The sequence below is a fragment of the Cetorhinus maximus genome, chromosome 5 (assembly GCF_964194155.1).
Source record: "Cetorhinus maximus chromosome 5, sCetMax3.hap1.1, whole genome shotgun sequence".
Taxonomy (NCBI): Eukaryota; Metazoa; Chordata; class Chondrichthyes; order Lamniformes; family Cetorhinidae; genus Cetorhinus; species Cetorhinus maximus.
Genome location: NC_135883.1, coordinates 142,373,763 through 142,390,983, shown reverse-complemented (window position 1 = coordinate 142,390,983; position 17,221 = coordinate 142,373,763). Strand labels below are relative to the sequence as shown.

The 17,221-nt window shown below is 45.1% G+C and overlaps 1 protein-coding gene across 2 annotated transcripts in view; it reads left to right on the top strand.

Moving 5' to 3' along the window:
• ddo (D-aspartate oxidase) overlaps nt 1-17,221 on the top strand; it is a 127,705-nt gene that overhangs the window by 53,773 nt on the left and 56,711 nt on the right. For both annotated transcript variants that reach the window (XM_078542580.1, XM_078542582.1), the window contains exon 2: nt 3,773-3,947. In XM_078542580.1, the coding sequence (XP_078398706.1) occupies nt 3,776-3,947 (172 nt within the window). In that variant the 5' untranslated portion in view covers nt 3,773-3,775. The remainder of the gene's footprint in view (nt 1-3,772; nt 3,948-17,221) is intronic.

Below are 17,221 nucleotides of genomic sequence, written 5' to 3'. Positions count from 1 at the left end.
CCCTTTTTTCCAATAATGTATATAGATTTTTCTTTTCCCACCTATTTCCATTATTTTTAAATGTATTTCCATCCATTGTTTTATCTCTACCTTTTAGCCTATTTCGATCCCTTCACCCCACCCCCACTAGGGCTATCTGTACCTTGCTTGTCCCGCTTTCTACCCTTAATGTCACCTATTATCACATTCCTTAGATAATATCACCACCTTCAACACCTCTTTGTCCTTTTGTCTATGACATCTTTTGACTATCTCCATCTATCACTGGCCCTCTATCCAGCTCTACCTGTCCCACCCCCCCCCCCCCCCCCACCCCCCCAAACCAGCTTATATTTCACCTCTTTTCTATTTATCCTTAGTTCTGTTGAAGAGTCATACGGACTCGAAACATTAACTGTGTTCCTCTCTGCAGATGCTGTCAGACCTACTGAGTTTTTCCAGGTATTTTTGTTTTTTTTTGGATTTCCAGCATCCGCAGTTTTTTGCTTTTACCTTAATTAGACTATCAGGTCATTATCACACTGCTGTTTGTGAAACCTTGCTATGTGAAAATTGGCTGTTGCATTTCCTACACTATAACAGTAACTACATTTCAAAGGTATTTCATTGGCTACAAAGTGCTTTGGAACATCCTGAGGTCAAGGAAGGTGCTATATGAAGTCTTCTCCCTAGACACAGTTGACATATACACTGTACTCAACATCTCATCCTCCAAAAGAAGGACACTGCCCTTGCTCCCAAGTCATTGGAATCATTAATCGCTTTTTTAATATCAGATACATAACCTAGAGACAGTAATATGTCTGACAATAAACTTAATGTATTAATTTAAGCATTCATCTTAAGACGGCACACAGGGCAGTACACACAGTCCCACATCCAGGGCAGAATTTTACGTCTCGTGGGTGGGCATGCGCGACCTGATCGGGTGTAAAAATCGTGCAAGATGATGTCAGGTGAGTGTCCCGATGGTTCGGCGGGGGCGCGCGAAAGCACATCCCCCCGACAAGAGGGCAATTAAACCCATTAATGGCACAATTGTCTCCAAATTTTCATGGCCTGTCCAACCTTAGGGTGGGCAGACGGGCAAATTTGCCAGGCAGCCTTTACATATTTCATCAAACCTCATCCAGGGGCGGGATGAAAGCTCTGTTGTGAAACAAAATCAAAAGAAATATCTGTGGGCAGCATTTTTATGAGGTATATTTTCAGGGGCTTGATTGTGATGCATGGACATTTTTTTTTGCAGCTTTTTAAACCTTTTTTTCATCATTTGAAGGTCTGCAGTTCACCTGAGGCAGCTGTCTGCCTTCAGGGAATTCTCTCGCAGCGCTCACCAACGCCCGCGGTCACATCATCACCCACCTTCTTCCTGCCCCCACCTCGGCAGCGCTGAGATTTTCAGCGCACGTTTCACGCTGGCTGTCTGTTAATTGGCCAGCCAGCGCGAAATTGCGGTTGGCAGTCTGCTTCCCGACCGATCCCAGGCCCAGCGATCGTGCGCACCCGCCAGAGGTAAAACTCAGGTCCTAAATACCTGTACATAAAGGTTTTCCCAGGGACTATGAGCAATCCTTATCCAAAATTGTTCACTGTACCTTGCGTTGAAGGTAACTAAAGTTCCTACTGAATTTTATTTCATATCGGCCATTTGTACTAATTTTGAAACATGCTTTCAGTGGCCTGTTAGGTGCCTTAGTGCTGTTGCCGTAGTTCTATCGCTGCTTACAGCAGTTCAGTTGCTAGTTATATTTCAGATGGAAAATTAAGCATTATGTAAACAATGATATTATGAATAAGAGTAATTTTTCATAACCTCTACCAGGGGCGTTGGTGGCGTGCATTGAGGGTAGCGCGGGGCTGGGCCAAGAGTTTCACCAAAAATACTTCCCCATTCGATCCGTCTGACTCCAGAAATATTGAAGCCTACTGCTGTAACTTCATGCTGGCATTGAGAAAACTGTTCCCATTATTGGTCTGTAAGCTTGAGTATCATAGCTTAGTTTGTTCTTTCTGGCAAGCAAATAACAGACTATTCTGTTTTGTGATGTTCCATCAGCCAGTCATTCAGTATGACAATAACTATAGTTTTTGCACCATCTAGCCTCACTGTGAGTTAAGAATGTGCAGGGAAAAGGGACAATGGTAGCTGAGAGGAGGAAGTATAAGGAATGCAAAAATGATTTCAAGCCTGTTAAGGTGTAAATATGTACAGGTATAGTACCTTGAAGTGTGCTCCATAAATTGCCCTCTGATTTAATAATAGTTTTTTTCTGCTGTAAATTTAAAAATAATAGCCTAAGCCAGTAAGGGTGTAAAGATCCTGACTCGATGTCAACTGTCAAATAGAGCACATGCAGCATCCCTCCTGATACATTGCTTTTCCTATTTCCCTTCATTTCTTTGCTTCTCCATCCTTGTGTGAGTGAGGAAGTTAGCAAAATGGTAGTTTCAGTGAGTGTTTCTTTACAGGAGGTTTAATTACCTCTTATGTTGCTGGGTGGTGTTCTACTCAGCTGGACCCAGGAACATGCTGTCCTGGTGAAAACAATGTGGTTGACTCTTAGTTGCCCTCTGACAAGACTGCATTTATATAGCATCTTTCACGGCCACAAGCCACCCCAAAGCACTTTACAGCCAATTAAGTACTTTAATTGTAGTCACTGTTGTAACATAGTCGCTGTCGCAATCACCTACTTCTACCTCTGTAATATAGCTCATCTCCTCCCCTGTTTTAGCCTCTCTGCTCACCACCACTTTCTCAGGGACAACTAGGGAGGTGCAAAAGATATTGGACTTACCATCAATGCCCACATCTCGTGAATGAGTTAAGAAGGCCCCCTGAAAATAACCCAACTCCAGGTCAGTTTCCTTACATAGTCAGTAATGGTGTGGTTCTCCTGTTGAATGGAAATTTGGACAGAAGCCCCTTTTCATGCCTGTTTTGGTTGTGAGATTTTGGATTTGGGGGCCAGGGCGGTCGACTAGTCAAAAGGAATTTTAAGATGGTTTATTAAAAAACAACAGTTTGGATATGCTACACCATCTAATTAGACAGAATAAGTCTATAACCTATGATATGTGCGAGTGGTTTATTAATCCTAGACGGTGGACAAATGGTTGGCACAGAGTGTGTTGATCTCATCCTCCTCCTCCTCCTCCTCATTCACTCTGACCGTATTATAACTACCAGCGAGCACTGCAACCTCACACCACCTCAGCTCCTACTACCAGTATAATACCTCTATATATATATATATATATATATACACACACCCTTTTTTGGGGGGGGCTGGTAGCTCAACCAGTGTCAATCATCTATCCAAACCCTCCTGACCAATGGATATAGGACAAGTACCCAAACTGTCAGGGTGGTTACCTCCTCCCTGCTCAAAGTCAGCTTTTTAGTTTACATCACGTTAAGGGTGATGTAAAGGATCCTAGTCCTTTCTAAACAATAGCATAGATAAGGGGTGCACAAGACGCCATCCTACCAGTTTAAGAATGTCAGCATGGCAGCCTGAACTAAGACTGTTTAGAGGTAGGTGAAAGTGTTTAGAAATTCTCTTTTTCCAAAGAGACAATCAATGCTGTTTAGAAAATCCTATAAAGGTTCTATATAATGCAGAAAATACCTGTTTATTCAAGACCCCAATTTCTTACATGCTTTATTACCTCAGAACAGAATTTGAATTTGGCTGCTTTATTGGGACTGCAAATATCGTTCCTGGGATTAATTAAATACACTGTTTCTCACTTTTTTTCCATACAGACCATGGACAAGATCCGAATTGCTGTGATTGGAGCTGGTGTTGTGGGATTATCTACTGCTGTCTGTATAGTGGAGTCTATTCCAGGTTGCTCCGTTACTGTGATTGCGGAAAAATTCTCTCCACACACGACCAGTGATGTAGCTGCAGGAATCCTCAGCCCACACTTCTCTCCAGGTGACCGGGCAGTGAATGAGTTTGCACCACATTTGAATGCAGATTTGCAGCGAAAAAACTATTGCAAGGATCAAGCTGCAAATTCTATTCCTGGAATAAATAATGCAATCATATTGCAATATAACAACAGCATTTATAAAGAAAAGAATGAAAGATTTGCATTTATATGGTGACCACTGGATGTCTTAAACTACTTTACACCCATTGAAGTACTTTTAGAGAATAGTCACTGTTGTAAGTAGAAACGCGGCAGCCAATTTGCACAGAGCAAACTCCCACAAACAATATGATAATGACTGAATAGTGCCTTTGACATAGTCAAACTTCCCGAAGTACATCAAATAAAATTTGAAATGGAATCAAATAGTGAGATATTAGTATAGGTGACCATAAGCTTGGCCAATGGAGGTAAGTTTTAAGGAGTGACTTACAGGAGGGAACACGGGTGGAGAGGTTTAAGGAAAGAATCCTACAGCTTAGGGCCTAGGCAGCATTAGGTGGGTGGGTGGCGGGAAATGTGGGGAGGCTGTAGAAATTGAGGATGTGCAAGAGGCCAGAGTTGTAGAAGCACAGAGAACTAGGATGGTTCTAGGGCTGGAGTACGGGACAGAGATGGGGAAGGAGCAAGACCGTGGATGGATTTGAATGCAAGGGTGAGAATTTAAAATTGGAGGTCTTGCTGGACCAACAGCCAGTGTGGTCAGCGAGCATAATGAATGGACAGGACTTAGTGTGAGTTATAAAACGGACAGCAGAGGTTTGGATAAGCTGAAGTTTCTGGAGGGTGGTAGGTGGGAGGCCAGCCAGGAGAGAATTGGATTAATCGAGATAACAGGAACAAGGCCGAGTGTTTCAGCAGCAAGATAGCCCATCTCCTCCTCTGTCTCAGCCTATGTTAGAGAGGTAGAAGTAGGTGGTTACAACTCATTACAATATTACAACAGTGACTACACTTCAAGGAGCACTTACTTGGCCGTAAAGTACTTTGGGATGTCCTGTGATTGTGAAAGAGGTTCTATAAATGCAAGTTTTTATTTTATGTGGGGTCAGAATCTCAGCGTAGAGTCAAATAGGATGTCGGGGTTGTGAACACTCTGGTTCAGCCTCAGTGACCAGAGAAGGAGATGAAATTGAAGGCTAGTGAACAGAGGCAGTGGTGGGGACCAAAGACAACATTCCTCTATAAGTCTTGATAATCATTTAACAAGTATGAGGTACTCCAAGACAGGTGGAGTCAGAGTTGGGAGAAAGAAATAAAGTCTAAATCAGGGTCAATATGCATGTATGCGAATACACAGAGCGTGGTTAATAAGATTGGTGAGTTATAGGTGCAGATTGCCTGTGGAAATACAATGTTATGACTATAACAGAGACCTGTCTCAAAAAAGGGCAAAATTGTGTTAAATATTCCTAGGTACAAGGTGTTCAGGAAAGATAGGAAAGGAAGAAAAGGAGGAGGGGTGACAGTATTGATATAGGAGACCATTGCAGTGCTGGAGAAAAAGGATGTCCCAGAGGGGCCAAGAACAGAATCTCTTTGGCTAGAGCTAAGGAACAAAAAAGGTGCAACTACATTGCCCGGTGTAGCCTGAGTCACTAATTAGTGGGAAGGATGTAGAGGAACAAATTTGCAAGGAAATTACAGAGAGTTGCAAACATTATAGGTTACTTATAATGGGGGACTTTAATTATCCAAATATAAACTGGGATAGTAGGAGTATAAAAGGCAGAGAGGGGCAAGAGTTCCTCGAGTGTATTCAGGAAAATTTTCTACAGCAGTATGTGTCCAGTTCAATGAGAAAGGAGGGACTGTTAGACCTGCTTGCTGGGAATGAGGTGGATCAAGTGTCAGTAGGAGAACATTTAGTAGACAGGAAAATTGAGAAGACCATCGGTGCGATGACACAGCCTTTCTTGACCCCTGTCCGAACGTGGATTGGGCCTGTGGTGGATCCATTGGTCAGGTTCACGGCTTGCATATCATCGTGCAGCAAGCGGAGGATGGTGACAAACTTTTGGGGGCGGTCGAAATGGAGGGGGATGCTCCATAATCCTTTGCAGTTGGCAAAGCATCCGGGAAGGAGCCAAACACCTCGAGTCTCATCACCAAGGGCTAGGTGAAGCCAAGCATCAACAGCAGAAGGAGCGCGTGGGAACCCAGGCATCCCACCCATCCGTTCCCCCTACCACCATCCGCCTCACCTGTGACAGCGACTGTAGGTCGCGCATTGGACTCTTCAGTCACCTGAGAACTCATTTTTAGTGTGGAAGCAAGTCATCCTCGACCCCGAGGGACTGCCTCAGAGAAGAAGATTTAGTGGGCAGTAATCATGCTATCATTAAGTTTAGGCTGACTATAGAAAAAAACAAAGAACTATCCAGAGTAAGAATAATTAAGTAGGGGAAAGTCAGCTTCAAATGGGGTAAGAACAGATCTGGGCCAAATAAATTAGAGACAAATGTTGGCAGGAAAAATGGTACCTAAACAGTGGGCTACCTTCAAAGAAGAGGTATTTTGGGCACAGTCAAGGTGTATTCCCTCACATGGGAAAGGTAGACCAAACAAATTCAGAGCTCCCTGGATGACAAAAGAGATAGAAATTAAGATAAAGTTGTAGTATGCTAATGACGGATGTCAGGTAGAAAATATAGTTGAGTACCAGGCTGAATATAGAAGATTTTGAGGTGAAAAGGCAAATAAGAGAAGCAAAGAGGGAGCATGAAAAGAGACTGGCAGCCAACATAAAATGGAACCCCAAAGTCTTCTATAGGCATATAAATAGTAAAAGGGTGGTAAAAGGAGGAGTAAGGCCGATTAGGGACCAAAAGGGGGATTTACACATGGAGGCAGGAGGCATAGCTGATGTATGAGCACAATGGGACAAAGGAGGACAGAGAGAGAGACAAGAGGAAAGAAAGGATTGAGGCAGCAGATGGCCAAACTACTACACCCTTTCTCAAACCACCCACTCCTCAGCAGAGCAAATTAATGGAGGAGGAACCAGCAGATGATCAACTGGGGGAGTGGCAGCAGGTGAAGAAGACCAAAAATAAGAAGGGGCCAAGAAGGGACCAAGCCACTTCCCAGATGAGTGGCAAGAGGTAACTCCCAACTGACACAGATGACAGGGGCTGCTGCTCTTCAGACGAAGAAGGGCGAAGAGAAGAAGAAGCGGCAAAGCTCTAGGGAGCTGGAGGAGGAGACACACGAGCTCCAGAACATTGGAGAGAACGAAAAGGTCAATGCACTGCAACTTCGCCCTCAGCTTGAAGAGGCCAGTGCACCCCAGCTCCAGGAAGCTGGGAGCAGTGAAGCGCTCAGTGCACCCCAGCTCCGGGAAGCCAGGAGCAGCAATGCCCTAGAGGGGGAATGAATTGGAGAGACTTCTCCAATAGAGAACAATTCAAACCTCGCTCCTTGCACAAACCCCCCTGATGTCATCTGAGTGGAACATCTCCAACGGGGCGGTTCAGGACAGTTTCCTCAGCCCATCCAAAGTGAGACAATTTGTGAACATATGGGTATGCAGGAGCAGACCAAAGGACTGGAACTGTCAAAGACAACAGGTCTGGTAAGTGACAAAATGCTTTGAAAATGGGGATAAAGATTGTGTCCATCAACGTGCGTAGCATTAAATCTACTATGTGATGTGTTGTGACCTTGGATTACCTTGCCAAGGTCAAAGCTGACCTGCTGTTTCTACAGGAATGCACGATACCGCACCTCAGTCCCTACACGCAATGGTCACGATGGTGGTCCCATGGGCCATCGATCTGGTCGGGAAGAAAAGACTCACGTTCCTCTGGCTGGGGTATTCTGCTGCAGGGAGGCAACTTCACCATTGCCAAGGTTAAGGAGGTGGTGGGCGGGTGCCTCCTTGTAGCAGACATATTGTACAAGAATGCTCCACTTTGGTTAATTAACCTGTACGCCCTGGCACAAAAGGGCGAGCAGCTGGCGGTCTTTCAGCAGCTTCCACTGCTGCTGGCGACTTTCAGGCCGATCATTCTGGGCGGTGACTTCAACTGCATCATCATTCTTGTGGCTGGATGATCCGGCAGGGCCGACAACAGATTGGACGCTACGTCCAGACTCCTGATAGAAACAGTAAAGGATGTCAAGTGCACGACATCTTCAGCAACCCTGCAGTTGGAGCGCAGCATAGATACACCTGGTCACGGCCAGACGGGTCTATCCGTTCCAGGAAAGACTTCCTGTTTGTGTCCCGAGCATTCACAGTCAGATCCACCCACGTCAAGCCGGTGTTCTTCTCTGACCACTGCCTCATACTGGCTGACTGTCATTTACAGGAAGACCAGAGGGTTGGCAGGGAGACATGGAAGCTGAACGTGCAACTGCTGACCCCAGAGAACATTGAGGAGCTCAAGAGGGATTACAAAGGTTAGAGAACTGTGAAACCCTTCCTGGAGTACAGATGGGACGTGATTAAGGAGAACATCAAGAGGTTTTTCATCCTCAAAGGCGTTCAGAAAGCTAGAAAGGAACAGAGGGAAATGTCCCGACTCCAGAAAAACATACAGAACCTGCTTCGGCTGCAGTCGATGGGGGTCGATGTCAAGGAGGAACTCCAAGAGGTGAAGAGCCAGCAAGCCTCGGCGGCCTCCAAGATCATCATCTGGTCCAGAGTGCGCTCCGTGGAACAGGATGAGACGTGTTCACATTTCTTCTTCCAAAAGATACACAGAGAGAGCTCTGTATCAGCAGCCTGAAGGAAGAAGACGGCTCAGTAAAGTCATTGCAGTCCGACATTTTGAGGATCTGCAAATCCTTTTATGCTGGATTGTATGAAGTAAAGCCCACAGACAGCATGGCCTCCCAGTCCTTCCTGTCCTCTATCATGGAGGTCTTAGATGACAGTACACAGGAGAGTCTGGACAAACCGGTAACTCCTGATGAACTGACTAAGTCCCTTGAGTCCTTCGAGGAGACTAAAACTCCCGGAAGTGACGGCTTATGGGCTGAGTTGTATTTGGCTCTGTGGGACTGGATTGGACCAGACCTGCTAGAAGTGTACAAGAATATGCTTCTGACCGGCAGCTTGTCAGAATCCATGAGGAAAGGCATCATCACCCTCATCTGCAAGCGGAAGGGGGAAAGAAGGAAATTAGAAATTGGCGACCCATTTCACTGTTGAATGTGGACTATAAGATTCTGTCCAAAGTCATTGCCAATCAGGTCAAGTCTGCTCTGGAGTTGGTGATCCACCCTGACCAGACCTGCACTGTACCCGGCGGGAAGATCTCTGATAGACTTGCGCTACTCAGGGATATGATTGCCTATGTGCAGGACAGGGATGTGGACACCTGCCTCATCAGCCTGGATCAGGAGAAGGCCTTTGACAGAGTACCTACATGGTGGATGAGCTTTCCAAAATGGGGTTTGGGGAGGGAATCCGCAACTGGATCTAACTGCTCTACACTAACATCTGCAGCGCAGTTTCAATCAATGGGTGGGAATCAGAAAGCTTTCCAATTAAATCTGGAGTCAGGCAGGGCTGCCCTCTCTCCCCTGTCCTGTTTGTGTGTTGCATAGAACTCTTTGCTGAGTCCATCAGAAAGGATCCAGGCATAAGAGGAGTGACGATCCCAGGCAGTGGAGGCACTCAGGTCAAAGCCTCCCTGTACATGGTCGATGTCATTGTCTTCTGCTCGGATCCGCTGTCGGTGCATAGACTGATCAACATCTGCGACCAGTCGGAACTGGCCTCAGGAGCCAAGGTAATTCGTGGCAAGAGCGAGGCCATGTTCTTTGGAAACTGGGCTGACTGATCCTTTATACCCTTCATTGTTGGATCAGATTGCCTGAAGGTGCTGGGCATATGGTTCAGAGGGACCAGGGCATGCATTAGAAACTGGAAGGAGTGAGTGGCTATGGTGAAATGAAAACTGGGCATGTGGAAACGACACTCCCTCTCCATTGCAGGTGAGAACCTGGTCATCAGGTTTGAGGCACTCTCGCTGTTGCTGTACGTGGCGCAGGTCTGGCCCATTCCTCACTCCTGCACGATGGCGATCATCCAAGCCATCTCTTGCTTTATCTGGAGGTCGAAAATGGATCGTGTTCGCAGGGACATGATGTACAAGCTTCTAGATCAAGGGAGGAAAAAACGTGCCCAACATCGCCCTCATCCTGATGGCCACCTTTGTGTGTGGCTGCATCAAGCTGTGTGTAGACCCTTGGTATGCAAACACCAAGTGTCATTACGTGCTGAGGTTCTACCTGTCCCCGGTTTTGTGAAGGATGGGTCTGGCCACGCTGACGTGGATTGTTCCAAGTAATTGGACCGTGCTGTACCACCTTGTGGAAAAATTTATGCAGAGAAACACCTTTGACCACAAGTCCATCAGGCAGTGGTCAGCCATGTGATATCCTAGAGGCCCTGCGGGAAAAGGAGATGGTGAACCCTGTTGGTTTGTTCCCTGGGCAGACTGTCAAAGTCATTTGGCAGAATGCTTCATCGCTAGAACTTTCCAACAAGTACCAAGACATAGCTTGGCTGGCGTTGAGAAAGGCCCTCCCCGTCAGATCCTTCCAACACGCCAGGAGTCTCACCACCCCCCTCCCACCCCACATGTTGCCCTCAAGGTGGCTGTGGTGGGGAAGAGACCGCTGTTCACCTCCTTGTGGAATGTGCCTTTGCAAAGAAGGTCTGGAGAGAGATGCAGTGGTTTTAGTTGAGGTTCATCCCGAGCAGTTCCGTGACACAGGACTCTGTGCTCTAAGGGCTGTTCCCAGGGACACACACCGAGACAAACATCAACTGCAACTGAAGGATCATCAACTCAGTGAAAGCCGCTCTTTGATCTGCCTGAAACTTGTTGGTCTTCCAGTGTAAAGAGTTGTCCCCAACCGAGTGTTACAGACTGACACATTCCAAGGTCCAGGACTACGTGCAGGGGGACGCACTAAAGCTTGGGGCAGCCCCCGCCGCAAAGGCCCAATGGGGAAAGGTCGCTGTCTAAGACCTTTCAGCCATAGTGCACCGAGGGGCTGGAAATTGTATAGACCCCACGGGCTGTATGTCTCACATTAAATGTATGCAGTGAATACTCAATGTATCACAGTTGTATTGAAGTGCCTCAGAATGCAACATGATCTATGTAGGTAATTTAAATACCATTGCACTGTCTGACTGTCTGTAATTACCAGGTTGAAGTGTCTGTAATGTTCATTGATTGTCCTGAAGCCCTCAGGGTGCAACATGAACAATGTGGAAAACTTGAATATGATTGCACTTTTTGTGATGGCCATTTTGAAATGTTTAGTAATGTTCTTTCAGATATTTTATGAATAAAGTATATTTTTCAAAAAAAAAGATTACTTTGCATCTGTCTTTACCAAGGAAAAAGATGTTACCCAGGTCATGGTGAAGGAGGAGGTAATTCAGATACTTAAGGGGGAAGTAGTGGATAGGCTATAAGTGGATAAGGCACCAGGACCAGATGAGATGCATTCAAGGTTACTGAGGGAGGTGAGAATGGGAATTGCGGAGGTACGGGCCATAATTTTTCAGTTTTCCTTAGACTCAGGGGCTGTGTCAGAAGACTGGAGAATTGCAATTGTTACATCCTTGTTCAAGTAGGGTATAAAGATAAGCCCAACAACTACAGGCCAGTTGGATTAACTTCAGTGGTGGGGAAGCTTCTAGAAACAATAACTCAGGACAAAATTAATAGCCATGTGGACAAATGTGGGTTAATTAAGAAAAGCCAGCATGGATTTCTGAAGGAAAAATCATATTTCTCTCACTTTCTGGAGTTTTTTGAAGAGGTCACAGAAAGAGTTGATGAGGGCAATGCAGTTGATGTGGTGTATGCGGACTTCCAAATGCTTTTGATACAGTGTCACACAACAGACTTGTGAGCAAATTTATAGCTTGTGGAATAAAAGGGACAGTAGCAACATAGATATGGAATTGGCTGAGTGACAGGAAACAGAAAGTAGTGGTTAATTAGTGGTTTTTTTGGATGAAGATTTGTTGTGGAGTTCCCCAGGTGTCAGTGTTGGGACCCTTGCTTTTCCTGATATATATTGATGACCTTGACCGTGGTGTACAGGGCTTTAAAAATTTGTGGATGATATGAAACTTGCATGAACTGTGAGGAGGATAGTGTAGATCTTCAAAAGGACATAGACAAGTTGGCTGAATGGGTGGACAGCTGGCAGATGAAATTCAATGTGGGGAAATGTGAACTGATTCATTTTGGTAGGAAGAACATGGAGCGGCAAATAAAATAAAGGGTACAATTTTAAAGGGGATGCAGGAGCAAAGGGACCTGGGTGTATATGTGCATTTGTCATTTAAGATGGCAGAACAGGTTGAGAGGGTGGTTAATAAAGCATACAGTATACTAGTCTTTATTACTAGGGTCATAGAATACAAGAGCAAGGAGGCAATGTTGAACTTGTATAAGACACTAGTTTGGCCTCATCTGGAGTATTGCACCCAGTTAACATTGACCAGAAACTGAACTGGGCTAGCCACATAAATACTGTGGCCACAAGAACAGGTCAGAGACTGGGAATTCTGTGGCGTGTAACTCACCTCCTGACTTCCCAAAGCCTGTCCACCATCTACAAGGCACAAGTCAGGAGTGTGATGGAATACTCTTCACTTGCCTGGATGAATGCACCTCCCATAACACTCGAGAAGCTCGACACCATCCAGGACAAAGCAGCCCATTTGATTGACACCCATCCACAAACATTCACTCCCTCCACCACTGACGCATAGTAGCAGCAGTGTGTACCATCTACAAGATGCACTGCAGGAATTCACCAAGGCTCCTTCGACAGCACCTTCCAAACCCACAACCACTACCATCTAAATGGACAAGGACAGCAGATGGATAGGAACACCACCACCTGGAAGTTTCTCTCCAAGCCACTCACCATCCTGACTTGGAAATATATCACTGTTACTCCACTGTTGCTGGGTCAAAATCCTGGAACTCCCACCCTAACAGCACTGTGGGTGTACCTACACCACATGGACTGCAGCGGTTCAAGAAGACAGCTCACCACCACCTTCTGAAGGGCATTTAGGGTTGGGCAATAAATGCTGCCCTAGCCAGCAGAGCCCATATCCCATAAATGAATAAAATAAAAGTTCTGGTCACTGCACATTAGGAGGGATGTGAAGGCATTGGAGAGAGTGCAGAAAAGATTCATGAGAATGGTTCCAGAGATGAGGAACTTCAGTTATGAAGATAAATTGGAGAAGTTAGGACTGTTTTCGTTGGAGAAGAGAAGGCTGAGAGGAGATTTGATAGAGGTATTCAAAATCATGAGGGATCTGGATGGAGTGGACAGGGGAAAACTGTTCCAACTCATGAAAGGATTAAGAGCGAGAGTGCAGAGATTTAAAGTAATTGGTCAAAGAAGCAAAAGCGACATAAGAAAAATCTTTTTCACGCAATGAGTGGTTAAGGTATGGAATGCACTGCCTGAGAGTGTGGTGGAGGGAGGTTCAGTTGAAGCATTCAAAAGGGAATCAGACTCTTATCTAAAAAGGAAGAATGTGTGGGGAGAAGGCAGGAGAATGACCCTAAGTAAATTGCTTATTCGGAGAGTAGGTGCAGACAAGATGGGCTGAATGACCTGCTTCTACCCTGTAACATTTCTGTGATTCTGTGTTAATGATTAACCAACCAATTGGCTCATTGATGGGCCTTAGAGGAGTAAAATTCCAATGAAGGATGAGAGACTTCCCACTTAGTTCCAAGCAGTCCTGTGTGGCACTGCCAGAGTGGTTATTGCTAGTCCTTGTTGAACAAACAACAGGGACTGAACCAGAGCTCTGTACTGGTAACCTGCATGAATTTATCCAATTCCAGTAGACTAAGCCTTGGCTCTTTTCTTTTCCTAAAGTACCTAGACTTGGGTTACGTGCAAAGGGAGCGATTGTGGATTCCACATCTTGAGCAGAACTACTTAAGTAAATACTGCAAGTAACTTGTTTTGTAGATTGTTGCAAACTTGCATGGATTTCCATGGATGTCAAACAGCCAGTTAACAAAAAAAAAAGGTTCCTGATCCGATAGTGGTTGGCAAAAACCAGCATGGAGACTTGAGGTCAGCACCAAAATTCACGTGTTAGTAAAGTCAACCTGGGTTCATTCTGGAGAACAAATTTAATATGGAAATATTGTTTTCTGCCTTTCCGCTTGGAAAGTATTTTCAGCCATTTCCGATAAAAGGGGTACTGTAGCTTCAAATCACAGAATCATGCAGCACAGAAGGGTGCTGTCCAGCATTTGAAAGAGGTATCCAATTAGGGTGCACTCTCCTTTCCCCATAGGCCTGTAAATTTCCTCTGTCAAAAGGGAATTTTCCTCTTTTCCTCTTACCAATTGACCAATGAAATTGCGAAAAGGCATTTGAAATGTTGGGCTGCATTTTACGTGTCCCCGTCGGGTGTATTCTGTAGGGGGGTGGGTGCGCACCAACATCGGGAGTCTGCCCGCCATATTTAAATGAATAATCAAGGATGAATTGGCAGAAGTATGGTTGAAAGCTCCGGGCAATTGTGAGGTAAAAGCCAATTCAAATTCAGGCTTTTGAAACAGCTTGAGGCTTTGAAGTAACATTTTTAAATGAGAGTATTAAAAGATGCTGAAGGCAAATAGGTGAGTTTAAGCATGTTATCGTGAAATAGTTTATGGATAACAGAATTTTCAGCTGCTGGGAAACGATGGATGAAATCTTTTTCAAATAGTATTGATTCGTTCATCAGCAAACTGACTGCAAAAGTTCCCCTCCAAGTCACTCACCATCCTGACTTGGAAATATATCGCCGTTCTTTCACTGTCACTGGGTCAAAATCCTGGAACTCCCTTCCTAACAGCACTGTGGGTGTACCTACACCACACGGACTGCAGCAGTTCAAGAAGACAGCTCACCACCACCTTCCCAAGGGCAACTAGGGATGGGTAATAAAATGCTGGCCCAGCCAGCGAAGCCCACATCCCGTTAATGAATAGTAAAAAAAAATGAAAGAAAGACCTGTCTCAATATCTCAGTGCTGCACCTTGAAGTACTTTTGAAGTGCAGTCACTGTTGCAGCATAAAAAATGCAGTAGTCAACTTGCGCAGAGCAAACTCCCACAAGCAGCAATATGATTTGCAGCTCAGATAAGGTTTTTCCATTACAAATATTTACATATAGGGGTAGAGTTTTCGCATTGGGCACAATCAGCGAAATGGATGCAAAAAGTGTGCTTGTTTTGAAAGGCTTTTCTTGAGTTTCTGCTCAAACTAATTTGAATATATCCGAACGCAAAATCTGGCTTGGATCGACACAACACGCAGCATTTTAAACTGTAACTCTTTTATAAAAAATTTACTTTAAAAAAAATTCCTTGAGCACTAAGTGCGGCCTGTGATTAATACAGCTGAAAATGGGTTTATCACAAAAAAGTAAGCATTTTTAATCAGTGTCAATCCACCAGCCTGCAATAACCTGGTTTCAAATTATTGAAAATGACAATTAAAAAATATACAGAACCATTTCCTAGTTACGGGCACACAAGTCTACCTTAGGGCAGTGGTTCCTAACTGGTGTGCCGTAAGGGTTGGCCAACTGTGTCTTTGAGAACTCCAGTGAACCTTGGGCCTCCTGTGCTTGTGCTGACTGGGAACGGGCTGCACATACGATGTTCGTCAGGCGCAGGACAAGCCCCATGCACCTGCACAGAAAGAGCAAAATGAAGAAGGACACAAAACCCGGCTCAGGTGACTGAGTGCAGAGGGCCATTGTCACCAGAGAGAGGGACAAGGGAGGTGGACAGCCAGAGGTCCCAAACAGGGGAGAGGAGACAGGGAGAGGTCCCAAAAGGAAGTTTCGAGTTAGGGAAGAAGACAGAGAACTGAGAAGGCAGTCGAAGGCTGATAACCCCGTGCTGCGGGGTGTTATGGCAAGGACATCCCTTTGGAGCAGTACCCTGAATGAACCATTGGCATATAGTATATACACAGCCATGGATAAGTTCTTGAAGAGTAGAAGTGAAGAATCCTACTTGATTCAAATTTGGCCGAAACAGCAGGATGTCGAGAGAAAAGCCAGGTGCGTCCACGGGTAATACAGTGACAGCTACTTGACCTTCGGATTTTCGTGGACTGGTGATGCCACTTGCCCTGTCCCAGGATGCCTAATTTGCAAGGAGAAACTCTCAAACACTGCAATGGTACCAAGTAAGTCGAGGTGCCATTTGAACACAAAACACCATTCACTCGCCAGCAAGTACTTCAAGCACCTGAGAGACCAAAGCCGTAAAGCAAAATCAATGCCTGATGGAATGTGTGCAGGTCTCAGATAACGCTCAGGAGGCAAGTTACCTGGTGGCTGAGCTTGTAGCAAAACCCTAATTCTGCCGGCATGCAAAAGTATTGCGAGAGTAATGCTGGGAGCTGATGCTGCCAAAGAAATTGACAAAGTTCCTCTTTCTGATAATATAATTAAATGGCGTACTGACGAAATGTCACTTGATGTTGAACAAGTGCTTCAAGGGAAATTAAGAATGAGTGGAAAATATGTCCTGGGGAAGGATGATTCCTGAGACATTAGCGGACACTGCCAGCCCTTAGCCAATGCCAGGTATGTTGACAGGTATTCTATCAAAGAGAATTTCTTCTTTTGTAAAGAATTACCCAGTCACGAGACCCGAGAGGAAATCTTTTGTGTCACAACTGCTTACTTGGACCAAGTGCAATAGCATTAGCACTGACAGACCAGCTTCCATGACGGGAAAAGTCAAAGGATTTGTGAGTAAGATGAAAGAGCAGAATCCTGACATCCAGGTCAGCCAGTCTATCCTGCACCATGAAGCCCTTGTTTCCAAAGCAATGAGTTAACTGCAGTATTAGACCAAACAGTGAAAATCATGAATTATGTAAAATAGCGTTCTTCGAAATCATGTTTGTTTACTTTTCTGTGTGAGAGATGGGAGCCGAGTGTACCAGGGTTTACCCACAGGAGTGTGATGACTATCTTGGGGGAAGATCCTTTCCTGTGTTTATGAGCTCTGTAACGAGCTGAAAGAGTTTTCGGCTCTGCATGAATTGCCACACAAAGTTTTAATACGTGACGATTCTTGGTGCGCTAAGCTTGCGTATCTTTCAGATATATTCAGCCATCTGAATGAGCTGAATGTTAAAAGGCAGGGGAATAAAACGAGAACATTCTGACTGCCACAGATAAACTTCAAGGCTTCAGACCAAAACTGGCCCTTTGGCAGCAAATAGTGGCAAGTGG